The sequence below is a fragment of the Dasypus novemcinctus genome, chromosome 7 (assembly GCF_030445035.2).
Source record: "Dasypus novemcinctus isolate mDasNov1 chromosome 7, mDasNov1.1.hap2, whole genome shotgun sequence".
NCBI classification, from domain to species: Eukaryota; Metazoa; Chordata; class Mammalia; order Cingulata; family Dasypodidae; genus Dasypus; species Dasypus novemcinctus.
This window is the reverse complement of record NC_080679.1, coordinates 26,057,800-26,085,475: the sequence shown is the minus strand read 5'-3', so window position 1 is coordinate 26,085,475 and position 27,676 is coordinate 26,057,800. Positions and strand designations below refer to the sequence as shown.

The 27,676-nt window shown below is 47.4% G+C and overlaps 1 protein-coding gene across 1 annotated transcript; it reads left to right on the top strand.

Annotated features, from left to right (window-relative positions):
- The first annotated feature begins 546 nt into the window (after positions 1-546).
- RUFY4 (RUN and FYVE domain containing 4) lies at positions 547-27,676 on the top strand. The gene is made up of 12 exons (XM_004469593.5): positions 547-897; positions 2,131-2,224; positions 2,347-2,453; positions 3,755-3,880; positions 4,056-4,162; positions 4,492-4,635; positions 5,080-5,149; positions 6,325-6,936; positions 7,628-7,734; positions 10,292-10,417; positions 26,078-26,188; positions 26,647-27,676. Exons 2-12 carry the CDS (start codon positions 2,179-2,181, stop codon positions 26,747-26,749), a joined length of 1,659 nt encoding a protein of 552 aa, XP_004469650.4. The 5' UTR covers positions 547-897; positions 2,131-2,178; the 3' UTR covers positions 26,750-27,676.

The following is a 27,676-nucleotide window of genomic DNA, read 5'->3' as shown; positions in this document are numbered from 1 at the left end:
GAGAGAGACTGGGACCGGGAGACCGGGACACCGGGGGACAGCGATGGGGGGCGGAGCCTCCTCTCGGGGGAAGCCAAGACCCCTAGAGAACGACGGGCAGGCAGGGAGCTGGGGCCAGGGGAAACCACGGGCTCGGGCCAGGCAGCGTGCCAGTGTTGACACTGCGGGTCCCGGGGGGGGGGGGGGGCTCCTCTGCTCTAGCAGCCCAGAAAAGGGGGAGCCCCGGTGGGACAACCCTCGCCCCAAAGAAGCAGCGCCCAGACCTCCTGGGCAGCCCACCTGGGACTTCCCGGACACAGCGTCCCACCGGTGGTCTCCCTCCCACTCTTTGGGGGACAGGTACCAAGGCTGGGAGGATGACACTGATGACCAGCACTCATGGGGTCCCCTCAACAGACTGAGCAGGGAGGCAGGGAGACCCGTGTTGAGACCCTCCTCCTCTCCACCCGCACCAGCCTCCATCCAAGGGGCGGTAGAAAGGCTCGCGCGGGGGGTGGCAGCCTCACAGCCTCTTCGCGCCACCTAGAGGTGATGAGGGAGAAAGACGAGCGCCAAGGGCCGGCGGTGAGAGGGGAAGGAAGCGTGAATCGGAGCTGTTGCTGCTACCGCCACTGATGAATCCTGTTTGGCCCGCAAGTGAATCTACCCCAAGTCTGCCTGAGGGAACCAGCCCCCAGCTCATCCCTTCTGCCCTGGTGACCTTGATCCACTTCTCCCCAGCAGGGTCTTCTGCTCCTCCCCTCTGAGCTGGGCTCCCCCCTCCAGGGTGCTGGGCTGGGCCTGAATCACTTCCCAGGCGGCAAAGCCTGGGAAAAGCTGCGCAGCACCCACAGTCACACGAGGCGGGTGCAGACAGCAGCTCCTGCTCTCCACGCCCACCAGTGCAGGCCTTCCCAGGTGAGTACTTTCCCAGGTGAGTAGCCTTCCCAGGTGAGTACCTTCCCAGGTGAGTAGCCGAGTAGCCAGGAGACATCCAGACTCACGGGTGTCTGGGGAAAGGATTGATACCGGGAACAAGAGGCAGAGGGGTAGAGATGAGTGATAAGAGGGGGCACTTTTTTGCATCCATGGATGTCACAGAGGATCTGGGCTGGTAGGGGCTGCTGAGACCTTCAGTCCAGCCCTTTGGTCTGTAGATGGGGAAGCTGAAGCCCACAGAAGGTGAGTGACCTGCCCGAGGTCACGCGGTGAGTTAGCAGCAAGGCCAGGAGGGACCCAGGTCTCCCAGCCCAGGGCTCCCTGCACCCCATGTGCCCCCCTAGCCTTCCTCATTGACCTTCACGGCCTTCTCCCTTCCTCTCCGTTCTGTCCCACCCCCACCTCCAAACCCCAGCCCCCAGCCAGGCAGGACGCCGAAGCTTCCCTGTCTCTGCCTGCCCCTGACTCTAGGCTCCCAGAATAAGCCCTCCTGTCCCCACCGGCCACAAGGGCCCTCTCTGGGCCCCCGGGACCCTTTGGGAGGAAAACGGGCTGAGACTCCCCCTGGAGACAGTGGCAGGCTGGAAACCCAGTGCCCTGGCTCCCATGCCCCCGGCATTCTGGCCCAGTCCCCACTCTGGGACCTGGCTTTACTTCTTCCTTCCTCTCCTCAAAGAACACACATTTTCCACTCAGCTGGAGCCCAGGAAAGGATGAGAGTGTGTCTCGAGGCTGATGACTGCTCTGGCAAGACTGAGGGCTCCCCGTGGGGAACGGTAGGCACTCTCCCAGCCCAGCTTCCTCGTGGCACGAGCACTCACACAGCCTCTTGCCTGACTTCAAATTCTGACTCCACCGTCAACCAGCCCGGTGAGCCGGAATGAAAAGCCTGAGCCTCGCTGTGCCCCAGTTGCATCTTGTAGTAAATGGAGTGAAGTTGCCTCATAGCATTATCGTGGGGCTGAAATGAGACGAGGTATGTAGAGCAGCCAGCACGGTGCCTGGCACCCAAGAACTCGGTGAAAGTAGACCATGCCATCATCTTCATACTCTGGCTTCTATAAGAAAGAACAGGATTTCTTCACTCTGCTAGTCACCTGGCTGTGTGACCCTGGATAAGTCACTCTGCCTCTTTGGGCTCCGATTCCCCTTCTGTATAAGGAGAGTTGGACAGCCTGAACCCAGCAGGTCTTTTCTGGGTTGACCTTCCAGAGCCAGCCCAGCCTGAGTCACAAGGGACCGCAGCATTTCCAAGTACCCATGGCAGAAGATGGGACTGTCCTCAAGATCACCAGGGACCTGAAAGGCAAGTGTGTCCCGCAAGAGCTGCTGAGGCTGAGTTGGGGGAGCTGGGGAGGGAGGGGCCTGGGGAGCTCTCCCTCAGAGTCCTCTCTGCCTGATGTCCACTGCCCACTGTCCTCCACGCAGCTGCCGTCTGCGCTATCCTCCGGGGCTATGCCAACAGGCAGCAACCGGTGACAGACACCAGCGCTGAGCTGCACAGGCTCTGCGGCTGCCTGGAGCTGCTGCTGCAGGTGGGCTTCCCTGCCCCTCCCCTCGGCCCCAGCCCAGCAGGTCTTTCCAGAGACTGAGGGAGGAGGCACAGCCTGCCTTTCTTCCGTTCCCTGTCCCATTGCCCTCAGAGTCTGCCAGTCCTTCCTGGCATCTAGCCTCACTCTTGGAAGCTGTTAAGTTCAGCCTGGGAAGTGATGGGGGCGGGAAAGAACAGGAATGGGTGGGGCCAGGGGCCGGGGTCAGTCCCCCTCCTGGAAGACTAGTGTTTCGAGGCAGGGCGGTCCTAGGAGCCTTCTTGCTGCGTGTAGCGCCCCGGAGGTGGCTCTCACTAGCTCTGGTTGAGCACAGGCTGTGAGCTGGACTAAGCCATTCGCAGGCTCCACCTTCTTCCATCCACACTCGAACCCCACAGGCCTTGACAGCCTGACTTCCTACTTCCCTGACTTCATCTCCCGCTGGGTCGGCCTCTGTCTGCTGCACACCAACCACGTGGGGCTGCTACATCATCCCAGAGCCGCCCCTGCCTTGGAGCCTTTGCACCTGCTCTCCCTCTGCCAGGAATGGCCTTCCTGCAGAAATGTGCACGATGGCAGCGGGTTGTAGCTGAGGGGTTAAGCGCCTGCTTCTCCCGTATGTCTCCCAGGGTCAATCCTGAAAATATAAAAATGAATGTGCATGACACACTTTCCTTCAGGGCTGGACTTGGATGCCACCTTCTTCCTGAGGCCTTCTCTGGCCACCCTAATTTAAATCGTCAACACACACAACATGCATATACACCAAAGCACATAAATCATGCACACACGTACACCACACATGCATCGCCCGCACACATTGTGCATATACACCACATATACCATGCACACACACTCACATGTGTGCATGCACACACGTACTTTCTATTTCCTCTCCCTGCTTTGTTTTTCTCCCCTTAGCAGTTGTCACATCTAACCTGCTACGTAGTTTACTTATTTAGGCTGCTCATTGCTTTTCTCCTCTACCAAGATGTCCCCCTGAGGTCAATTTGCTCATTTCTGTAGCCCTGTGGCTTTAGGACAGGAACTGACACCTACCAAGTCCCCAGTGAATATTTTTGAATGACAGATTATGAGCACTGAGGCGCAGAGAGGTCAAGCAGCTTGCCCCTGGACACACAACCAGCAAAGGCCAAGTTAGGACCTGCAGATGGGTCTATCTACTCAAACCTTTTGCCCTCTCATGAGTGAGCGAGCGGGCAGTGGGCATGCTGGACTGTAAGGTGGGTTCTAGAAGGCAGAAGACAGGATTTCTACACTTGTCTTTCCCTCGTGCTTGTTCCCAGTTTGATCAGAAAGAGCACAAGAGCTTCCTGAGGCCTCGGAAGGACTACTGGGACTTCCTCTGCACGGCGCTGTGGCAGCAGCGTGGGGACACAGAGCCAGCCCACTTCGTCTGCTCGCAGGACAAGGTAGCCAGGGCCTCGGGACCGTGACGCGCCCTGGCACCGGGGCCTTGGTGGGGGTGTTCGGGGGTGGTACAGGCCCCGAGGCCCCTGCTCGCTGATTAGAGACCTCTCACCCCATCCTCCCCTGTGCTTTCTATCCTATCCCTCCTCACCCTCTTCTGCCCTGTGCCTTCTGCAGTTGAAGACTGCACTGGGGAAAGGCCGTGCCTTCATCCGCTTCTGCCTGGCCCACGGTCAGCTGGCCGAGTGCCTGCAGCTCTGCCTCCTGAACTCACAGCTCACCAGGTGGGGCTGCTGGGAAGTTCTTCCCAATATCCTCCGACCGAGAACATGTGGGCCCATTTTCCCTCCTTCGTGAAAGAGCCTTCCTTTGTTCCCAGTGGATGGTTTAGCATCAAGGATGATTCAAGTGAGAGTCAAGAAAGAAAAGTCAAGGAAGAAGAGGCAGAGGGGAGATAGGAACCCAGGGGTCCCAGGAGCAGCATGGTGCTGGGGTCCCCGGCTCCCCCAAAGGGCCTCAACTCTTCCTGTGCTGGGGAGGCTGATTCTCTGAGGTCAGGGGTGGCAATGGCACCAAGGCAAAGAACTGAGGGCGCTGGTGGCTGTCACCACAGGGAGTGGTATGGCCCCCGGAGCCCCCTGGTGTGCCCTGAACTCCAGGAAGACATCCTGGACTCTCTCTATGCTCTCAACGGGGTGACCTTCGACTTGGACCTGCAGCGGCCAGACCTGGATGAAGCCTGGCCCATGTTCACAGAGTGAGTGGGTCCGCAATGGGAGGAAGACTTTTCTTTTCAACGCCTGTTCCCATCACTGTCACCACCACCACCACCCCCCGCCCCTACGCGAGCGCCCAGCTCCGCGGTCTCTCCCTCCCTTCTGCTCCCTGGCCCCTTCGTTCTCTGCTTTCTTAGCCTTCTGCTTTTCCAGGGTAATCTCATGCTAGCTCATGAGCGATTCTTAAAGTCCACACTCACTGAAGAGTTGTTGGAGGGTTGGAAGGATGAATGGGTGGTTGGCTATTGGGATGCAATGGATGGACGGATGGAGGGTGGGATGCATGGATCACTGGACGGTGGACGGATGAGAGTGGGAGGGTGGGGGGGGGTGGGATGAATGAGTGGTTAGGTAGAGCCTGTATCTGGGCACCAAGCCCACCCCTGGGAAGAGGCTCAGGGTCCCTTTGCCCATGTCATTTTCAGGTCACACTGCTCCAATTCCAGCCAGACTCGGGGAAGAAGAACCAGAAGGATGAGAGAGTCCCCAAAGGAGGTGCCTCTATTGCCCCTTCTCCATCTCTGGTGGGACCACCCCCTCCCCCGCCAAGTTGAGCAGCAAATGAGCCCTGACACACAGACAGAGGCCAACACGTGGGCTCGGGGGCTGGGCGAGAGAGGGTTTGGATTCCTAAGAGAGTGGGATAGCAGGCAGAGAAGGGACACTCTAGAATCATCTGCAGAGACCCCAGGAGGGTAACCGAAAGCTTGCAGGAAAGAGGTGAGGGAGCCAACCTCTGCCGAGGGCCTGTGCCCAGCAATTTACCAAAACCTCGGTTCAGCTCAGGGAGCAATCCAGAGCCTGGCAGCTTGGTTTTATTTTTCTTTTTATTTTTTAGGAGGTACTGGGTATTGAACCCGGGACTTCATGCTTGGGAAGCAGGCACTCACCCGCTCCCCACAGCTTGCCTTTAAGTCCCAGCCCCACCCAGGCCTAACCCTGGTCCTGCCTGGTAGGTGATGGTGAGGGTGCAGCGAGACCGCCCCTGTGTAGCCTGGAGCAAGGCCTCGGGCCACCTGCTCAGGAAGTGGTGGCTCCCCCCATGGCCATCCTTCCACCAGCGCCCAGGCCCCAGGCACAGATGTCATTAGGGCTCAGTCTCAGACCTCAAGGAACTCAAGGACTGTTTGGGGAGACAGATCCCTGAAGGAATACATTGCTCTACGGGGCGCTAAGAGGAGCGCTGCAGGCATGTGCAGCAAACAGGGGGGCACAGAGCAGGCTCTTAGCTGGCTCTCAGTCCACTCAGACTCACCACACCCTACGGAGTAGGTGAGCCTATTCCCGTTGTGCAGAAACTGAGACCCGAAGTTCAGAAGGGGGGCTCAAAGGAGGTGGGTGGCAGGAACCTGGGGAGGGCCTGATCGGTGCAGAAGACCGAGACAAAGGCGGGAAAAGGATGCCAGCCAGGGCAGCGAGGGCAGGTCATTGAGAAGCACTGCGGTTCCCCTGCGGATCGGAGTGGGGGTCGCGGGTCACCTGGGTACCTGATAAAATTCAGATCCCTGGGCCCTCACGAGCCCAGATCTGCTGAGTCCAGATTTGCAGGGGTGGGCCAGGGACTCCCTACATCCAGCAAGCCCAGTTGGATCAGAGCTGCTGACTGTCCCATGCTCCAGGCCACCGAACTGGTGCTGCGAGGGGTGATGGGTCTGGGGGCTTCTCTGCAGATCGCAGCTGCCGGTGGAGGCCCCAGAGGAGTTCCGCTGGAGGAGCCGCACCCCCGCCAAGCAGGCTGTCCGGGAGACCGCCCCGGGGAAGACTGCTTGGAAGGATTCGCCCCATCTCAGCCACACAGTCATCTTCCCTCTTTTTTGGAAAAGAAGAAAGACAATTCTGGGAGGCTCGGGCCTGCCCAAGAAACAGGGCTGGGAGCAGCGGGGGAGGAGCTTCAGCAAGACCAGAAAGAGGGAGCCCCCAAAACTGGGATCTGCCTGGAGAACTCAACACGCAACCTCCAGGGCCAGGGGAACGGGGCCAAGGGGGTTCCTGAGGAGGCAATAGGGACGGAGGACAAGAGGGCAGCAGAGCGGATGCGTGGAGGGGAAGCCAAGTGGGGTCACGTCCAGAGGAGGGTCTCCAGCCCCAGAGGGATGATGGAGGAAGCAATGTTAGCGAGCAGACAGGAGGGGGAGATGCCTAGCACCCTGGGGGAGCCCTGGGTCCTTCAGGGCCTGGGAAAAGGGGTAGGCTCCACCACACAGAAGCCACAAGAGCAAACAGGAGTGGCCAGTGTGACCAGGAGAGAGGACCAAGCAGAGGTGCCCCTGCAGGAGGTCAAGGTGAGAGCACTTGAGCTATGGACCTGTCTATCCCCCCCATCCCCATATAAGAAGGTCTCTAATGGCAACCCAGGTCCACTCCAGCCCACACATGTGTTTTTATTGGCCTTCATGGGATTAATACAATCTGGGGGAGGCTTTTGGAAAACCATGCACTCTTCAGTTCACCACAATCCTCGCCTCTCCCTATTGCCTCACACCAGGCCCACAGTATTTGTTGATACTACCTGTCTAGTCCCTATAGGTATTCAAGTTTGAGATCCCTTCCCAATAGCTTTTGGGGGCAGTCGTTTGCTCCACACCCCCCATTATTAGAAGGATGCTCCCCAATATCTAAGTTCTGCTGTAGCAGTCCTCACCTAGTTGCTCTTGCTGTGGATGCCACTCCTGGAGTTCATCCAAGACTATTATCAACCTGCCCTCAGCCTTCTCTCTGGCCAGGTTTCTTCCAGGTCTTTGGGCTTTGTAACATCCATCCTTCCGTGAAGGAAGAAATGGTGGGTGCACCCTCCCCCCAGCAGAGTCTAGAGCAGAGCCAGGCATCCCAGCCCCCAGTGCCGTCCCCAGTCCTGCCTGTCACCCAAAAGCTGGCCTTGTGTGGTCTGGGGTCTCCTGCGATGCATCAGGTCCGTCCCCGGCTGGGTCTCTGCTCTCCTCCTCTTCCTCCTCCGGCTTTCCTTTGCACCCCCAGAGCCTCCGACGCCGGCTCCAGAAGGCCCAGGAGCGGGCCAGGCACCAGGAGCAGCTTTTGAAGGAGCAGCAGAGGGAGCTGAAGGCACTGCAGGAGCAGCTCAGCAGGTAACCTTGGCAACCACCAAAAATGAGCACAAAATCCCAGGGGCCAGAGCGACCCAAGGTGCTTCCCGGCCCCAGCTGTCAATCAGTCTAACCAGCAGGCATCCTTTGGGCAGCTCCCCTGTGCCAGGGCACCTGGGCGTGTTGAGGGACACTCTCCATCCTCCCCTCCCTTTTGCCAGCGCCCCCCCCCCCAGTGGCCTGCCCCAGTAGTCCCCCGAGAGGGGCTCTCCTCCTGGCCCGCCTGGCCCTCCCACACTCATCCTCGCCTCGCCCACTGCCTCTCCTGGGCCTCTCCTCTCTGCTCCCCTACCCCACCACTCTCCTCCCCCCACACCTCTTACCTTCTCCCTCTTTTATCTCCCATTCTCTTGTTCCTCTGCACCGTCTTTCTTTCGCCCTCCTGATGCAATCACAGCCGTAACTGTCATTTACTCAGCATTTTCTGTGTCCCTGGCACCGCTCTAGGTGCTTTCTCATAACACCCTTATGAGACAGGTTCTATAAATATGCCCATTTTATAGATGAGGAAACTGAGGCTCGAAGATGCTCCACAATTCACCCAACGTCAGCTGGTTGGGAGAGGCGCTGCAATTGAAATCCCGGCTGCCGGCTGAGCAGCCAAGGGCTTTCGGCGTTGCCCCTCCAGCCATCTTTTGCGCACCAGTATTTCAGTCTCTCTATCTCTGCCCCTCAGTACCTCTTCCCGTCAGCATCTTCCTCTTCACATCACTTTAGCCTCAAGGTCTCATGTCTCTAACTTGCCCACTCAGTCTCTTTCTTAGTTTATTTTGTAAAAGATCTCTGCCATGCAACGTCTCCCTGCGCCTGGCCCCGACCCTTCGTGTCTCTCTCCCTTGGTCTCTGGATGCCTCATCTGCCAACCTCACAACTGCCCCAGAGTGGGGAGGCCCCAGCCCCAGCCCGAGAGAGGCCGCGGAGCTGGAATTCAGACTGGACCCCAGAGCAGTCTACTGACTCTGCATTTCAGGGTGAGAGAGGCCCCGGAGCCCAGAATTCGATCCAAAAAGGCCCCCAAGGCTCCTCCCATGAAACACTCAGCTGAGCCCAGAGGTTTCATCACCAAAGGTTCCAGTAATTCAGAATGCGAACAAAAACAGGGCCTCACCTGCTCAGGGCCATCTGTGTGGTCAAGACAGGCCCGAGGCTGCAGCCGGGAGGTCCCAGGGCTCTCCCTGAGGCTGGGGGAGCCACTGCTTCCCAGCCTGCCAGCCTGCCCGTGGCCATTCCATCCTCCATCCAGTCTTTCCAGACACCTTCCGAGCCGGGCCTGCTCTATGTGCGGGAAATGCACCTTGGAGACAGCAGTCAAAATGCCCTCCTGGAGCTTACAGCCTAGTCAGGGAGGCAGTCGATAAATATGATAAACAAGTAAAATAGAGATATGAGAATGCAATAAGTAATAAGGAGAAAAATCAAGCAGGGAAGGCACCTGAGAAGTGTCAGGGAATGGTATGTTAAATCAAGGTGATGTGGCCGGGGAAGGGTTTCCTGAAAAGGTGCCGTGGAGGTAAGAGCTGAAGGAAGTGAGGAGTGAGCCATTTAGATACATGGTAAAAGGGTAGCAAGAGCAAAGGCTCTGAGGTGGGATGTACCTGGCAGGTTCTAGAAACACCAGGGAGGCCACTGTGGCCCCAGTGGAGTGAAGGAGGGAGAGGGTGTAGGGAAAAGTCAAATGGTCCACAGGGCAGATTAGGGAGAGCCTAGTGGGTTATCGAAAGGACCCTGATGGGGTGCAGATATAGCTCAGTGGCTGCGCACCTGCTTCCCACGTACGAGGTCCTGGGTTCAACCCCTGGTACCTCCTCTAAATAAGTAAGTAAATAAAAGGAGTGAGACGGAAGCTGTTGAGGGTTCTGAGCAGAGGAAGGACGTGATCTGGCTATATATGTTTATTTGTTTTGAGTGTCCAAAATATGTTTTTTTCTTTTAATTCCGTTGCTTTTATTGTAATCGCAGAGTTGTGCATCCATCACTACAATCATTTTAGAACATTTTCATCATCCCAAAAAGAAACCTTGTATCCATTGGTTTTTACTCCCCATTTCCCTCCAATCTCCCAGCCCCAGGCAACTGCTACTCTACTGTCTATAGACTTGCCTATTCCGAACCCACTGAACTTGAAAAGATTTGCTGTTTTGTGGAGGTAGATTGTGGATGAGAGCAGGCAGGCCAAGGAAGAGGCTACTGCCCTCGGCCGGGAGAGAGCCGACGGGGCCTCGGATGGACTGGGGGCAAGGGAGGTGGGAGAAGCTGCTGATTCTAGGGAAATTACACGTTAAGGTGGAAACGTTGGTCCGTCCCCTCTAAAGGAATAGGGAGGACTAGGCCCGGATTTCAGGTCTCTGAGCGGGTGTCAGGCCACACGCAGCGCTCAGCTCGGGGCGCGCGCGCGTGTGCGTGGTGTGTGTGTCCTTCAGCTGGAAGGGCACCACCGGCCTCCCGCAGGGTTCCCTGACGGGCAAGGCCCGGCCCAGCTCAGTCACAACGGCCAGCCAGGCCCTCTTCCTTCAGTCCTCGGTCATCTTTCTGTGCCCAGGTGTCAGGAAGAGCTGGAGCAGAAGCGAGAGGAAGCTGAGAGGAGGGACGGCGTGTATCAGGAGGAGCTCGGACGGCAGCAGGACCTGGTCGAGGCCCTGAAGAGGCGGGTGCTGGAACTGATCCAGTAAGGGGTGGTGGGGACAGCGGGCGGGGAGGGGTGAAGTGGGGCCGTGTGGCCTGGAAGTTCCAGTCTACCAACCCTTACCAAGCAGGCTTCTGGAACTTTCATATATTCTAACTAGTTTCTTCTTTCAGCCACTCCCAGCTGTTGTTCCCATTTTACAGATGAGGAAACTGAGGGTCAAAGAGGCTGACTTGGCCACTAAGGACACACAGCATAAAAACTGCACAGGGTCCTCAGACTCTAACGCATGCCTGCACCCCATCCACCCACATGCGCACACCCACGAAGGTTAGGAGAAGAGAAAGGGACTGAGGGGTTAAGAAGGAATTGGGAGATGAAGGAAGAAAAAGCCACAGGGGTTAACAAAGAGGTAACCCCATGTCCTACACCTTCCTGCACCCTCAAGTCATCAGACCACCAGGCGTCAGCCTGTCCTGGGTCAGGGGTCCTGGGTTCTAGAGGCCCACCTCACTAGGACCAACCCCAAACACTGAGGTCGCTGAGGGATGGAGGAAATGTGAAAGCATGACTTCTGCCCTTCAGCCTCGTTGGGAGATAATTCACGTATACATATGTTGTTCTTTCATGCAGTTCAGGAAGCAGGGGAACACTCGATCAGGTTCCATCAGGATTGGAAGTTACTGAGAGGTCATCTAGACTAAACTCTTTTGCACAAAATCCAAACAATGTTAAAGGCAAGAAAAGGGAGAGATCAACTTGGAAAGGACAAGTCAAGAATGTAAGGAGTTATTTCCTCCAAGGAACTATCAATTGGGAGGAAGGGAGACATAAAAAGTTAGTTATTTATCTCGCAAAACAATTTAAGGCAGCTAACAACAAAATATATATATAACGTGTTTATTAAAGCAAATGGAAAAGATAATGGAAGCCGAAAAAATACATATCCCAGAAGTCTTAGGATTTGGATTAGGGTTAGAATTCAGCTCTGAGCATCTTGGCAGCAGGATCAAAAACGAAACTACAAAGAGTTGCCCCAATCTCACTATCCAGTAAAAGGAAATAAACCAGTTCATCAAGAGAGACAAAAGTATTCACAGGGTCCTCAGGCAGGGAACCTCAAACTACACAATACAATGTCTCTGGCAGAAGTTTTGGGGAAGACATGGATATGAACTGGGCAAAAAGCAGTTTGACTTTGGGGTCAAGATCATGGGCTAACCACAGGTCACCTGTTCTTCCTGAGAGCTGACTAAAGGGACTGCAAAAGAAGAAAACTACAATGAAGAGAAAGATGGGGAACCAACCACAGATGAGAGATTTGTGTACATTTCCAGAAGCCGGAAAACAGGTGAAGTGGATACAGATGAAGCCCAAGTTAGAAATTGGCACTGAGAGTGGCAGAACTCGTCAGCCCTGCAGAACTTCAGGACCCAAAGACGCCCCATGCCCAGAGGGCAGGAGTGACGTGAAGGGCAAAAAAACAGTAAAATTAACTAATAAAGTCATTAGAAAGAGCAGTCAATAGCCCCTGCCTTCTGTTTGCTTTCCCACCTGCAGACTAACCAAGCAGGCAAGAATCTATCTTTCAGATAAATAATCAGAAGAAATTTAGAAGTCCGAAATTAAAAACCTTCTCTAAAGAAATTTCGAGAGAAGCAGACTTGGCCCAAAGGATAGGGCGTCCGCCTACCACATGGGAGATCCACGGTTCAAACCCTGGGCCTTTTTGACCCGTGTGCAGCTGGCCCATGCGCAGTGCTGATGCGCGCAAGGAGTGCCGTGCCATGCAGGGGTGCCCCTGTGTGGGGGAGCCCCACGCACAAGGAGTGCGCCCCATAAGGAGAGCCGCCCAGCATGAAAGAAAGTGCAGCCTGCCCGAGAATGGTGCAGCACACACGGAGAGCTGACACCACAAGATGACACAACAAAAAGAAACACAGATTCCCGGTGCTACTGATAAGGGTAGAAGCGGTCACAGAAAAACACAGCAAATGGACACAGAAAGCAGACAACTGGGGCGGGGGGAGGAGGGGGAAGGGGAGAGAAATAAATAAAAAATAAGTCTTTAAAAATAATACTAATAGTGCCCGGCTAGCTCAGTCAGTAGAGCATGAGACTCTTAAAAATAATACTAATAAAATAAAACAAAGAAATTTAGAAATCCCAAGCAGAAAACCAGTATGTACTAGCATTTGAGAGCCTGGTATGATGGGTAGCTAGCTCCCTGCCCAAAACCCCTAAAGGGAGGGCCATTAGTCAACTATCCCTCTCCATACTCAGAGCTTCCCACCAGTTTGTTTCTTTAATTATATTTTATTTTATTTTTATTCCCCCTCCCCGAAATGTCTCCACCATCTGTCTGCTCATTGTTTCCACTCATTTTCTGCTTGCTGTGTCTGTTTTTTGTCTGCTTACTGTATGCTCACCGTGCCTGCTAGTTGTTCTGCTGATTGTGTCTGCTCATTGCCTTCTCATTGTGTCTGCTCGTTGTCTGCTCGTTGTCTGCTCATCTTCTTTAGGAAGCACCAGAAACTGAACCTGGGACCTCCCAAGTGGGAGGTAGGTGCACAACTGCTTGAGCTATATTTGATCCCCATTCCTTGTATCTGCTCATTTGTCTGCTTTCTGTGTCAGCTTGTTGCATCTGCTCATCTACATTAAGAGGCACCAGGAACTAAACCCAGGACCTCCCATGTAGGAGGTGGGCACCCAACTGTTTGATGCACATCTGCTCCCCGCCCCCATCAGTTTTTATTGCCTCTTTCTGTGTCTGGTTTCATTTTTGCATGTGGATGTCCAGTTGTTCCAGTACTATTTGTTACAAAGACCTTCCTTATTACATAGAATCACCTTCCTCCTTTGTCAAAGATCAATTGACTATATTTGAGTGGGTCTATTTCTGGGATATCTATTCTGTTTCATTGATCTATTTGTATTCTTTCACTGATACCATGTTGTCTTAATTACTGTAGCTTTATAGTAAGTCTTGAAATCAGGTAGTGTCTTCTAAAATTGTTCCTCTTCAGTATTGTATTGGCTCTTCTGGGTCTTTTGCCTTCTGTATAGACTTTAGAATCAATTTGTCAATATCTACAAAATAACTTGCTGGTATTTTATTGGGATTTGTAGTATCTATGTATCAATTTGGAAAGAACCAACATCTTGAAAATGTTGAGTCTTCCTATCCATGGACATGGAATATCTCCATTTGTTAGATCTTCTTGGCTTTCTTTCATCAGTTTTGTAGTTTTCTTCATAAAGATTTTGTATATTTTGTTAGATTTATGCCTAAGTGTTCCATTTTTTTATGCTCCTGTAAATAGTGTTGTGTTTTTAATTTCAAATTCCAATTGTTCATTGCTGGTATTTTGGAAAAGCAATGACTTTTGTGTATTAACTTGTACCCTGCAACCTTGCTGTAATTGTTTATTAGTTCCAGCAGCTTTTTAATCAATTCTTTAGGATTGTCTACATATATACCACATTTTGCTTATCCATTCACCTGCAAACAAAGATGGCTTTAATTTTTTTTTAAATTTTGAAATAATTTTAACCTTCCAGACAGTTGCAAAAATAATACAAAACTCACAAGCACACAAAATACTCCAATATACCCCCATCTAGATACCCACATCCACCAGCATTTAACTTGTCACATTTTGCCATGTCTATCTATCATCTATCCTTTCATCCATCTATCCGTCAATTTATGTACTGTTGATCAATCTCCCTATCTACTTTCTAAACATTTGATAGTAGGTTTTAGACATCTTGCTCCTTAAACACTTAATTCTTTTATGTATGTTTTGTTAGAAGAAAGATATTCACTTATGTAACACCTTAAGTACAGTTATCAAGTTCAAGCAATTTATTATTGATATAAAACTTACCATCTATATTCCAGTTTTTTTGTATGTCCCAATAATGTCCTTTTGGGCCTTTTCTTCTCCACTATTATTTTTGGTCTGGGATCATGTCAGTGCATTTAATTGACATTGTCTCTTTTTTTAGGTTTTATTTTAGTAACATATATACAGCCTAAAATTTATTCAGATACATAATTCTGTGGTATAAATTGCATTCACAATGTTGTGCTGTCATCACCACCATCCTTACCAAAACTTTTCCATCAACCCAAAGATAAACTCTGCATTCCTTTCCTGCCCCCCACCCCAGTGCCTAGTAAAGTATATTCTAGTTTCTGACTCTATAATTTTGCTTATTCTAATTATTTCATATCAGTGAGATCATACAATAGTTATCCTTTTATGTCTGGCTTTTCTCACTCAGTATAATGTCTTCACAATTCATCCATGTTGTAACTTGTATCAGAACTTCATTCCTTTTTATGGCTGAATATTTCATTGTAGGTACATAACCACATTTTGCAGATCCATTCATCAGTTTATGGACACTTGGATTGCTCCCATCTTTTGGCAGTTGTGAATAATACTGCTATGAACATCAGTATGCAAATACCTGTTCGAGTCCCTGCTTTCAATTCCTTTAGGTATATAAGTAGAAGTGGGATTGCCAGATCACACGGTAATTCTATAGTTAAACTTCTGAGGAAACACCCAACAGTCTTCCACAGCAGCTGCACCATTTTCCATTACCAGCAATAATGAATTAATGTTCCTATTTCTCCACATCCTCTCCAACACTATGGAGATTTTTTAATTGGGTTATTTGTCTTTTTATCATTGAGTTGTAGGACCTCCTTATATATCATAGATTATCAGATATGTAGTTTCCAAATATTTTCTCCTATTGTGTAGGTTGTTGTTTTACTTTCATAATGAAGTCCTTTGATGCATAAAAGTTTTTAATTTTGATGAGGTCCCATTTATGTTGTTTTTTTAAAAAGATTTATTTATTTATTTATTTCTCTCGCCTTCCCCCCCACCCCCACCCCATTTGTCTGTTCTCTGTGTCTATTTGTTGCGTCTTCTTTGTTTGCTTCTGTTGTTGTCAGCGGCATGGGAATCTGTGTTTCTTTTTGTTGCATCATCTTGTTGTGTCAGCTCTCTGTGTGTGCGGCGCCATTCCTGGGCAGGCTGTACTTTCTTTCGCACTGGGCGGCTCTCATTAGGGGGCATACTCCTTGTGCGTGGGGCTCCCCTACGCGGGGGACACCCCTGCGTGGCAGGGCACTCCTTGTGCGCATCAGCACTGCGCATGGGCCAGCTCCACATGGGTCAAGGAGGCCCGGGGTTTGAACCACAGACTTGTCATGTGGTAGACAGATGCCCTAACCACTGGGCCAAGCCCACCACCACATTTATGTTTTGGTTTTTTTTGTTTGTTTTTTTTTAAGATTTATTTTTATTTATTTCTCTCCCCTCCCCCCCCCCCCCCAGTTGTCTGTTCTCTGTGTCCATTTGCTGCATCTTCTTTGTCCACTTCTGTTGTTGTCAGCGGCACGGGAATCTGTGTCTCTTTTTGTTGCGTCATCTTGTTTTGTCAGCTCTCCGTGTGTGCGGCACCATTCCTGGGCAGGCTGCACTTTCTTTTGCGCTGGGCGGCTATCCTTATAGGGTGCACTCCTTGCACGTGGGGCTCCCCTACGCAGGGGACACCCCTGCATGGCACGGCACTCCTTGCGCGCATCAGCACTGCACATGGGCCAGCTCCACACAGGTCAAGGAGGCCCGGGGTTTGAACTGCAGGCCTCCCATGTGGTAGACAGATGCCTTATCCACTGGGCCAAGTCCGCTTCCGTTATGTTTTGTTATTCCTGCTTTGTGTATAAAGCCAAAAAGAAAAAAAATTGCCTAACACAGATCCTGAAGATGCTTCCCTATGTTTACTTCTAGGAGTTTTATAGTCCTGGTTCTTATATTTAAGTCTTTGATCCATTTGATTTAATTTTTATATACAGTGTGAGATAGGGGACCCCCTTCATTTTTTAGCTGAAGATACTATTCTTTCTCAATTGAGTGGACTTGGCACCTTTGTCAAAAGTTAATTGGCCATAGATGTAAGATCTGTTTCTGAACTCTCAATTTTATTCTATTGGTCTATATGTCTGTCCTTGTACCATGTTGTTTTGACTACTATAGCTTTTTAATAAGTTTTAAAATCGGGAAGTGTGAGTCCTCTGACTTCATTCTTTTTTAAGATGTTTTTGGCTTTTCAGGGATCCTTACCCTTCCAAATAAATTTAATGATTTAGCTTTTCCATTTCTGCAAATATAACTGTTGAAATTTTAATTTCATTGAATCTATACATTGAATCTATAAATCACTTTGGGTAGAATTGACATCCTGACAATATTAAGTCTTCCAATCCATGAGCATGGAATGTCCTTCCATTTATTTAGGTGTTCTTTGATTTCTTTTAGCAAAGTTTTGTAGTTTTCCATGTATAAGTCCTTTACACCCTTGGTTAAATTTATTCCTAGATATTTGATGCTTTTAGTTGTTACTGTAAATGGAATTTTTTCTTAATTTCCTCTTCAGCTTCTTCATTATTAGTGTATAGAAACACTACTGACTTTGCATGTTGATCTCATATCCTGCCACTTTGCTGAGTTTGTTAGTTTGCTCTAGCAGCTTTGTTGCAGATTTTTCAGGACTTTCTGTATATAAGATCATGTAATTTGCAAGTAGTGAAAGTTTCACTTCTTCCTTTCAAATTTGGATGCCTTTCATTTCTTTCTCTTGCCTAATTGCTCTAGTCAGAACATCCAGTACAATGCTGAATAACAGCAGTGACAGTAGGTATCCTTGTTTTGTTCCTGAGCTTAGAGGGAAAGCTTTCAGTCTTTCACCATTGAGTATGATTTAAGTAGTGGGTTTTCCATATACACCGTTTATGATATTGAGAAAGTTTCCTCCTGCTTTGGTTTTCTAAGTATCAAGAAGAGGTGTGGGATTCTGTCAAATGCCTTTTCCGCTTCAATTGAGATGATCATGTACTTTTCCCCTCCATTCTGTTAATGTGATGTGCCACATTAATTGATTTTCTTGTGTTGAACCACCCTTGTATAACTAGGATGAATCCCACTTGATCATAGTGTGTAAGTATTTTGATGTGCTGTTAAATCGAGTTTACTAACATTTTGTTGACGATTTTTGCATATATATTCATATGGGATATTAGTCTGTAGTTTTCTTGTGGTACCTTTAGCTGGTTTTGGTATGAGGGTGATGAGAATGAGTTAGGGAGTGTTTCTTCATCTTCAATATTTTGGAAAAGTTTGAACATAATAAGTATTAATTCTTCTTGGAATACTTGGTAAAATTCACCTGTGAAGCCATCTGGTCCTGGACTTTTCTTTGTCGCGAAGTTTTTGGTTACTGATTCAATCTCTTTACAAGTTATCGGTTTGTTGAGATCTTCTATTTCTTCTTAAGCCAGTGTAGATAATTCATGTGAGTCTAGGAATTTGTCATTTCATCTAGATTGTCTACTTTGTTGGCATACAGTTATTCCTAGTATCCTCTTATTTGTCCCACTTTCCATTTCTTATTTTAGTTATTTGTGTCCTCCCTTTTTTTTTTTTTTTTTTCCTTATTGGTCTAGCTAAAAAGGTGTGTCAATTTTATTGATCTTTACAAAGAACCAACTTTTGGTTTTCTTGATTCTATTATTTTTTTATTCTCTGTTTCATTTATCTCTCCTCTAATCTTTGTTATTTCCTTCTCTCTGTTCACTTTGGGTTTAGTTTGCTTTTCTTTTTCTAGATCTTCCAGTTGTGAGGTTAGGTGTCTAATTTGAGACCTCTTGTCTTTTTTAATATAAGCATTTAGAGCTATATATTTCCCTCTCAGCACTGCCTTTGCTGCATCCCATAAGTTTTGGTTCTTGTGTTTTCATTTTCATTCACCTCAAGATAGTTCCTAATTTCCCTTATGATTTCTTCTATGACCCATTGGTTGTTTTGAAGTATTTTTTTAATTTCCACATATTTGTGAAATTTCCATTTCTCTCTGTTATTAATTTATAGCTTCACTGTATTGTGGTCAGAGTAGATACACTGTATGATTTCAATATTTTTTAATGTTTTGAAACTTGTTTTGTGACATAACATATGGTCAGTACTCGAGAATGATCCATGTGTACTAGAGAAGAATGTATATTCTGCTGCTGGTGGGTAAAGTGTTCTATGTATGTCTGTTAGGCTGCTTTAGAGTATTATTCAAGTCTTCTATTTCCTTATTGATCTTCTGTCTAGATGCTCCATTATTGAAAGTAGTGTATTGAAACCTCTTACTCTTAATGGAGAACTATCTGTTCTCCTCTTCAAATCTATAAATATTTGCTTCATTTATTTTGGGGCTTTGCTGACAGATGCATGTATATTTATAATTGCTATGTCTTCTTGTTGAATTGAACCACTTATCAATATATGACCTTCTTTTTCCTTTGTAACTTTTTTTTTTTTTTTACTTAAAGACTACTTTATCTGATATTAGTATAGCCACCCCGGTTCTCTTTTGGTTACTACTTGCAAGGCATATTTTTTCCATCCTTTCACTTTCAACCTACTTATATCTCTGAATTTAAGGTGAGTCTTTTGTAAAAAACATGTTAGAGTCAAACTTTTTTATCCATTCTGCCAATCTCTCTCTATTGAATGGAAATTTTAATCCATTTACATTTAAAGTAACTACTAATAATATAGTACTTTCTTCTGCCATTTTGCTATTTTGTCTTTGTAAGTCTTATACCTTTTTGACCCTCAATCCTTCCATTAATACCTACTTCTATATTCATTTGGCTTTTGATATTGTACTATTCTAAGTCCCTTCTCATTTCTTTCTGAATTTATTTTTCATGTATTTTCTTTGTACTTACCATGGAGTTAATATTTAACATCCTAAATCTATAACAATCATATTTGATTTGATACCAATTTATCTTCAAAAGCATACACATACATTATACCCCTCCCCCATCTTCTTTTACTTGTTACAAATTATATCTTTGCACATTGTATATCCAAAACTGTTGATTTATCATTACTTTATATGTATTTGCATTTTATCCCTTATAAGAAGAAAGAAGTGGAGTCACATAACAAAAAAATACAATATAATAGTATGGGCATTTATAATTACCCATATGGTTACCTTTACCAGAGGTCTTTATTTCTTTATGTGGCTTTGATCCACCATCTAATGCCCTTTCCTTCCATCTGAAGAACTCCCTTTAGCATGGCTTGTGGGGCAGGCCTAGTGGTAATGAACTCCTTCCATGTTTGTTTATCTGGAAATGTCTCACTCTCTCCCTCAGTTTCGAAAGAAAGTCTTGCTGGATATCAAATTCTTGGTTGGCAATTGTTTTCTTTCAGTACCTTAAATAGTTTGTACCATTTCCTTTTTGCCTCCATGATTTCTGATGAGAAACCAGTGCTTAATCTTATAGGGATTTCCTTGTACTTACTTTATTGTTTTTCTCTTGCAGCTTTCAGAACTCTCTCCTTATCCTTGGCGTTGGACAACCTGATTGCTATGTATCTGGGCATGATTTTCTTTGAGTTTATCTTGTTTGGGACTTGTTGGAATTTTGAATGTGCATATTTATGTCTTTCCTTAAATTTGGAAAGTTTTCTGTCATTATTACCTTGAATATCTGTTCTGCCCCTTTTTCTCTTTCTTCTCCTTCTGGGACTCCCATAATGTATATATTGGTACACTTGATGATGTCTCACAGGTCTCTTAGGCTCTGTTCATTCCATTTTTTTTCTTTTTTTCTGCTTCTTAGCCTGAATCATTTCAATTGTCTTGTCTTTGAGATCGTTGATTTTTTCTTCTGCCACCTCCAATCTGCTGTTGAAACTGTGTAGAAAGTTTTCATTTCAATTATTGTGTTCAACTTCAGTATTTCCCTGGTAAGTTTCCCATATTGTTCATTCATTGCTTTCCTATATCCTTTAGTTCTTTCTCCATGTTTTCCTTATCCCCTTGAGCATACTGAGGATCTTTATTTTTTTAAGTCTCTCTCTGGTAAGTCCAAAGTCTGGTCTTCTGGTTTTTTTAAAGATTTATTTTATTTATTTATCTCTCCCTACCCCCTCGTTGTTTGCCCTTGCTGTGTCTGTTCATCTTTCTTTTAGGAGGCACTGGGAACCAAACCACAGACCTCCCATGTGGTAGGCAGGAGCCCAATCACTTGAGCCACATCCACTTCCCTCTGGTCTTCTTCATTGATGGATTCTGGATTTTTATCTTATTCTTTTTAATGGCAAATCAAAAAGATTTGTCACGTAGTCTTTTGTTGCATACTGTACATCTTAATATTATAAAGTGTTAAATCTGGGATTTAGTCCCTGAACTGTCTTCCTTAAATTTGTATCCAGCTACTGATATGACAGAGATTTTCTTGAATGCCAGAAGCTAATCAGAACAAACCAAAGCAAAAAGCATCTCTCTCTGTCTTTGCAAACTGACTCTGCTTTGGCTGGAGATCTCCTTTAGAGCTTAGCCCTCCTACCAAGAAATTCAGCCCAAGGCAAATGGAAAGTACAGGGTCCTCTATGTCTTATCTGAGCATGCATGGAGCTAGAGCCACAGAGCCTGCTTCTTATCCTGGGCTTGTGCTTTCCAGAGGCCTTAGAAATTCCCTGTTTACATTTTACAGGAGTTTGAGTGAATGTCCCCTCCACTCCCTTTGAAACAGACCCCCTCCCCATTCTGCCTGCTCTCTTGAATGACTTACTGCAGGTATTCTTGTATCCCAAGTTGCTTCAACTTAATTGTTGCTCACACTGTCCCAGCTGCCTGCAAGCTGCTTCTCTGCCTTCAGGACAAACTCTGGGAAGGTGAGCCCAAAACACATTCCCTGGCTCAGTCTCAGACTTTCACCGGATAGACTGGCACTGACATACGTGCACCCCAGTTTGTGCACAGGGGCCACTCTGCTCCCTTCGATACAGGGCCAGGGACCCACAATTGATGTATTTAAACCATTCACATTTAAAGTGATTATTGATACATTGTGTTATAATCTTATGATTTGGTCTCTGTCTTTAGTAAGCCTGTGCCCCTGAGTTGTGACTTTAACATGTGCTTCTCAGCAAACCCTCTTTGGTGAGACAGGAAGCCTAGAAGAGCCTGGAATTCAATATTTCCTTTCCCCTGCACTGAAGGCTAGAGGAGGCTGGAGTTTGGTATTTCCCTTCTCCCATATCGATTAGGCTCTGGTAAAATCCAAGTTTGAGGGAAGTCCTTTGTTAAAAAGAACAAACTGCTCAAATGAGGGGGATTTTCTCCAGGCTTTGCAGTCTTCACAGTGAGAACCTAGCAAGGCTCTACAAGGTAAAATTCAGGAGACCGTGGAGGACCCACCTAAAACTGGCTATCCCAAAGTCTTTTACCTTCAAGCTAGTCCACACCAAACTGGCAGCAGTTTGTCAAATATTCTTTAAGCATTCCTACCACACTAGCCCCAGCAGAGAGCTTTTGTTCCTGGACTTATCTACGTAAGCTATGGTTCTCTTTACCCACCACTCTCATGCTGCCAAGGCAGTGGTTTGCCTTGTGACCTCAATTCTCTGGCAGATCTAAGAAGAGTTATTTTTCAATTTGATCAGCTATTTCTTGTTGTTAGAATGGGAATGATGGCTTACAAGTGTCTAATGCCTCTTTCTTAAACATGAAATGACAACCAAATGTTGCTGGATTTTGTTTAGGTTCTTGGCTATGCTGCAGAAATGAATTTCAAGAGCACACTGGGTGAGTTAGGCCAGTAATTTATTCAGGTAGAGAGGGAAGAGAAATAGGAGAAAATAACAGAACAAGGGGCCCAGGTAGAAAGGAAGGGGTTGAAAAGTGAGAAAGTGGGCTGATTTACAGGCTACAATTCCCCATTATAGGGTATGAATCCCCAGGTTTTATTTGTGTGGCCACGTGACAGGAAAAATGGCAAGAGCAGCGCACAGAGGGCAGGAACGGGTCCAGAGGCAAGAGAGCAGAGCGCATGCTCACTCAGGACTATGCCTGGCTTTTGTTTTTTTTTTTAGATTTATTTTATTTTTTTATTTCTCTTCCCTTCCCCCCCACCCCCCGCCCCAGTTGTCTATCCTCTGTGTCCGTTTGCTGTGTGTTCTTTTTTTTTTTGTCCGCATCTGTTGTTGTCAACGGCACGGAAATCTGTGTCTCGTTTTTGTTGCGTCATCTTGCTGCGTCAGCTTTCCGTGTGGGCGGCGCCATTCTTGGGCAGGCGGAACTTTCTTTCGCGCTGAGCGGTTCTCCTTACGGGGTGCACTCCTTGTGCGTGGGGCTCCCCTACGCGGGGGACACCCCTGTGTGGCAGGGCACTCCTTGCACGCATCAGCACTGCGCATGGGCCAGCTCCACACGGGTCAAGGAGGCCCAGGGTTTGAACCGCGGACCTCCCATGTGGTAGACGGACACCCTAACCCCTGGGCCAAGTCCTCTTCCCTGTGCCTGGTTTTAAAACTGTTAATTATTTCACCACTTTGCTAATGGCAGGGGAAAGGGTGCAGCTGTTTGCTGTTTTGATTGATTACCCCACCTATCAATTCCCGTGAGGGCCCAATGATAAAGGCCTTGGGGAATATCTGGGGTTTCTCCTGGCTTCCAGAAGTCTTTGTTCTGAATAGCAGAATCTTGGGGGTAGGATCTTCCAGCTGCCATCTTGGGGGTTATTGATGTCCATGTGGACTCTCTGCCAGGTTCCAGATCTGTCTTTGATTTCCTGTCTTACTAGCCTGTTTCACCAGGATCCCCAGTCATTGAAGGAGTCTATATCATTAAGAGAAAGACAAAAACAAATAGACAAAAAATATCCAGGGGGAAATAAAGGTCATTGAAGAGACAAAAATAACTTTTTTTAAAAATCTATTAATATTCCCCAAAAGATTGAAAGATTCAAGACAAAATGGCTCCCTGGAAGCAAGATGCTATGAAAAGCAACTGTCAACAGATGAGAAAAGTTCTTGGAAATCAAAAAGTTTCAGAAAGTAGACTAAAAAGTACAAATGAAGGACATGAAAGAAATAATAAGAGATACAAAGAATCAATTCAGGAGCTCCAATATCCTCTCCAACTGACAGAAGTTCCAAAAACAAAGGAAATTATCAAATAAAAATATTAAAGAATTTATCAGCCCTGATGGACACATCTTAAGACTTAAAGATTTCACTGAATGACCAGCACAATAATAATAATAACAAGATGTACACCTAGATATAACATTGTGAAATTTCAGAAAGAAAATGAAAGATTAGGAGAATTTCCTAAAATTATCTAGAGGAAAGGGCCATTCACCTATAAAGGAACGAGACCCAGTGAGTGTCAGGAGTCAGTGGTGTCATACTTTTCAAGTTCTGAGAAAAACTGACTTTTACCCTAAAATTCCATATCTAGGCAAACTATGAATCAAATGGAGATGGCAATGGAGTAAAGACATTTTTTAGGCAGACAGGTCTCAAGAAAATTCACTTCCCACACAGCCTTTCTTAGAATGTTAGTAAGGATATGCACCAGAAAAATAAGGAAGTAAGCCAAGAAAGAAGACATGGAATTTAGGAAGCAGTCTCTCTAGCCTGGGGGAGAAGAAAAGGGAATTCCCAAGATGACAAGTGGGCAGCAGACCCAGGAATTAGCCAGTCCAGACTAGCAGAAGTTCAAGGGCCCAGGAGGAAAATCTCTACGGAGAACTGGAATCAATATAATATTTTATATGATGAAGAGTTTGGGGGTAAATCATTAGGCTAGTTAAAGGCAAGAAATGTAAGGAGCAAAAAAAGGCAATTAAAAACTCCTAGAAAAACAAAAACTTTCCAGGAAGGGAAATGTGACCTAGGAATACATGTATATTGTCTAATAATATAAGTACTATTCATTAATTTTTTTCCAATGTAAGACAAATGTAAAGACAAAGCACAGAAAACAATTATGATTATATACAATGTAAATATTACCAACCTTAACAATATAAAATATAGGGTAGAATCCAGTGGAATTTGCTGTGAAGATGGAATGCTCTATATTCATGCTGTCCAATATAGTAGTTACTAGTCACATATAGCTATTGAAAATGTGGCTGGGACTTCTGAGGAAATGAAGTTTTAATTTAATTTAATTTTAATTTTAATAGCCACATGTGGCTACAGGCTACCACAGTGGACTCTCTAAGTATAGATGACAAATAAGGAATAAAAGGAGAAGAGCTGAAAGGACAGGATCATCATATTACAAAACAGAAGTCAAAATATATTGCTTAGTTAGTAGAACAAGAAATAAATATGTGAGTATATCATGTACAATTACAATGGTATCCAGCAAATGGATGTGGCTCAGGCGATTGAGCTCTGATTTATCATATAGGAGGTCCAGGGTTAGATTCCAGGGCCTCCAGGTGAAAGGCAAGCTGGCCCATGCGGCAAGCTGACTTGAGCAGAAAGCTGACCCATGCGGAGAGCTGGCACAGCAAGATGATGCAACAGAAAGAGACAGAAGAGAGACAAAAAGAGATGCAGCAGACCAGGGAGCTGAGGTGGTGCAAGGGACTGAGCACCTCTGTCCCACTCTAGAAGATCCCAGGATCAGTTCCTGGTGCTGCCTAAAGAGAAGACAAGCAGACACAGAAGAACACACAGAGAGCAGACAGCGAGGGCAGAACAACAAGGGGGGTGAAAATGAATAAAATAAAATAAAAATTACAATGGCAACCAAAAGAGGAGCCAAGAATAGGGGTATAACTACTTTGGGAAGAAGGAAGAAGTGGTAGTGAGGATGGCAATAAATAAGTTAAGTCCTCTGATACAAAGGGAAGGAAATCTATAGAAAATATCCTCTATTGATAGATCATGTAGGAGGTAGATAAGCATATTACTTAGAGAAGTACTATCAAGACAAAAATGCTAAAATATGTAAGAAATGATTTGCCACTGAGAATGGGAAATTCTGAGAAGGATGTCTACTCCTTTTCAATATTAGCCCTTCTGTAGTGTTCAATTTTACATCATCTACATGCATGATTTTGATAAAATTTTAAACAAACTTAACCCATGTTCGTCAACACCCTTAAGAGACACACTGAAGATAGTTTTTCTTGGGCATGGACATACATAAGTACAAGGCAGTATTTGCTAAGTGTCAAGTAAAAGTAATGGGCATTGTGCTATGGCTGTGGGGAGCGAGAGACCCCGGGGGCTTCTCTGTTCAGGGAGCCCTCCTTGGAAGGATGGGATGTGAACAGGTTCTGAAATCATGGGCCATGGTCATGTTGGGTGTGGGGTGCTCGGTATCACTATTGGTCCTCTCAAAATCCTAGACACGAACCCTTCTCTACACATGGTGCCTCTCGCTGTCTCTTCATTTCTCTGTCTGTCTCTGGGCCTGTGTCTCTCTCTCCATCTCTCATGTCTCTCTCTGTTTGCCTCTCCCACTCTGTCTCTGTGCCCCTTACCCTATCTTTCTCCCTTCCTCTCCATGACTCTATCTACTTCTCTGTGTCTCTCTGTCTCCCTCTCCCTCTCTCTGACTTCCTTTCTCTTTCTCTGAGTGAACTGGCCTCATTCGCTCCCTTTCCATGTCGCTCTCTTCCTGTTTCTGTCTTTGTCTCTCTTTTTGCCTCTGTTGTATCTGTATGTGACTCTGTCACTGTCCCTATGTCTTTCTCTTCCTATTTCTCTCTCTCTCTCTTTCCCTCTCTGCCTCTCCACCATGTCCATCTCCATCCCTCCATCCTCCTGTCTCTCTCCACCTCCATCCCCCCATCAGAGAGAAGGACAGCCTCTGGCAGAAGGTCCAGCATCTCTCTTCCGTGGGCCCTGGAGGCTGTGTTGGCTGTAACAAGACCTTCCACTGGCTCTCCCGGCGGTACCCTTGCAGGTGAGTGGGATGGCAAGATCCTTGCCCTGGGACAGCCGCGTTTCCCCCAGCCCACAGCCCCTTCCCCGCCCTGGGGCATTTACAAAAGGCCTCTCAGAGTTGGCCACTCGTTCTATCCGCCCAAATCCCAATGCTAGGCAGAGACATGGACAAGGACGGTGGGAAGGGGTCCCGGAAGAAGGGATTGCATGACCCTTCAAAGATCAGGCAGATCATGGACTTCTCCTCTGGGAGAGGAAGCTGGACCCTCACCCTCCCAGTAGGACAAGCAGCAGGAGAGAGGGAAGCGAAGCCCCAGGAGAGCCTGCACTTGGAGTTAGAGGACTCTGGAGGGGCCGGGGAATCAGGACGCAGGGGACAGCCAAGGGCCGTTCAGCTGGGCTGCACCTTGGAGAAGCTCTAGCTCTGCAACGTGCCCCTGCCCGCAAGCTTCCCCAGCCCTCCTGCCTCTGCCCCAGGCTCTGCGGAGGCCTTGTTTGCCACAGCTGCTCTGCAGACTACAAGAAGAGAGACCACTGCTGTCCACCCTGTGCCCAGAGGGAAGGCGCCCAGGTCACCTGACTGACACCCACCCCCCCCGCCGCCCCCACCCGGCCTGCTGCTTTCCCTTCGCCCTTCCCACCCCTCTGGACTGTCCAGTCCAACTTTCTAGAACTGAAAACTAAGGCAGACAGCACAGGGCAGACTGTGGGGTGGGACTAGGAGAAGAAGCACAGGGCTGGGAGTCAGAAGTCAGGGGATTTTCTCCAAAATGAGGGAATTGGATGCCGTCCCCTCTAAAATTCCCTTCCAGCTCAGCAAGTCCATGACTGTGACTAAGACCCCAAGGCCCCCACATTTCTCCTCTGCACCCCACTGTCTTGCCCAGCCTCTGTGCCTCCCTTCATGAGTCCCAAGAAACAGCATCTGCACGGCCTTGGGAGCTTCAGTAGCTTCCTGTCTGGGCTCTGCTTTGGGGTCTGTTTTTGGTTTTGTTTTGTTTTGTTTTGTTTTGTTTTGTTTTGTTAACAGTTTTATTGGAGTCCCATTGACATTTAATAAGCTTCACATTAATTGTACGACTTGATGAGTTTTGACTTTTACATACACTTGTGAAACCATCTCCATATTCAAAATAATAAACATATCCATCAGCCCCAAGCTCCTGGTGCCCCTCGGTAATCCCTCCCCACTCCCCCTCCTCCCATCCCCATCAAACGCTGATCTGTTTTCTGCCACTATGAATTAGTTTGCATTTTCAATCATTTTATATAAATGAATTCATACAGTATGCACTCTTTTTCAATGATGCCTTCTTTCACTCAAAATAATTATTTTGATATTCATCCATGTTGATGCATGTATTAATAGGTTCTTTCATTGCTCAGTAGTAGTCCACTGTATGGATGGATATACTTCAATTTATTTATACATCTACCTCTTGCTAGACATTGGAAACTGTCTCCAATTTTTGGCTTTCATTAAAAAAAAAAGATGATTTTTTACAAA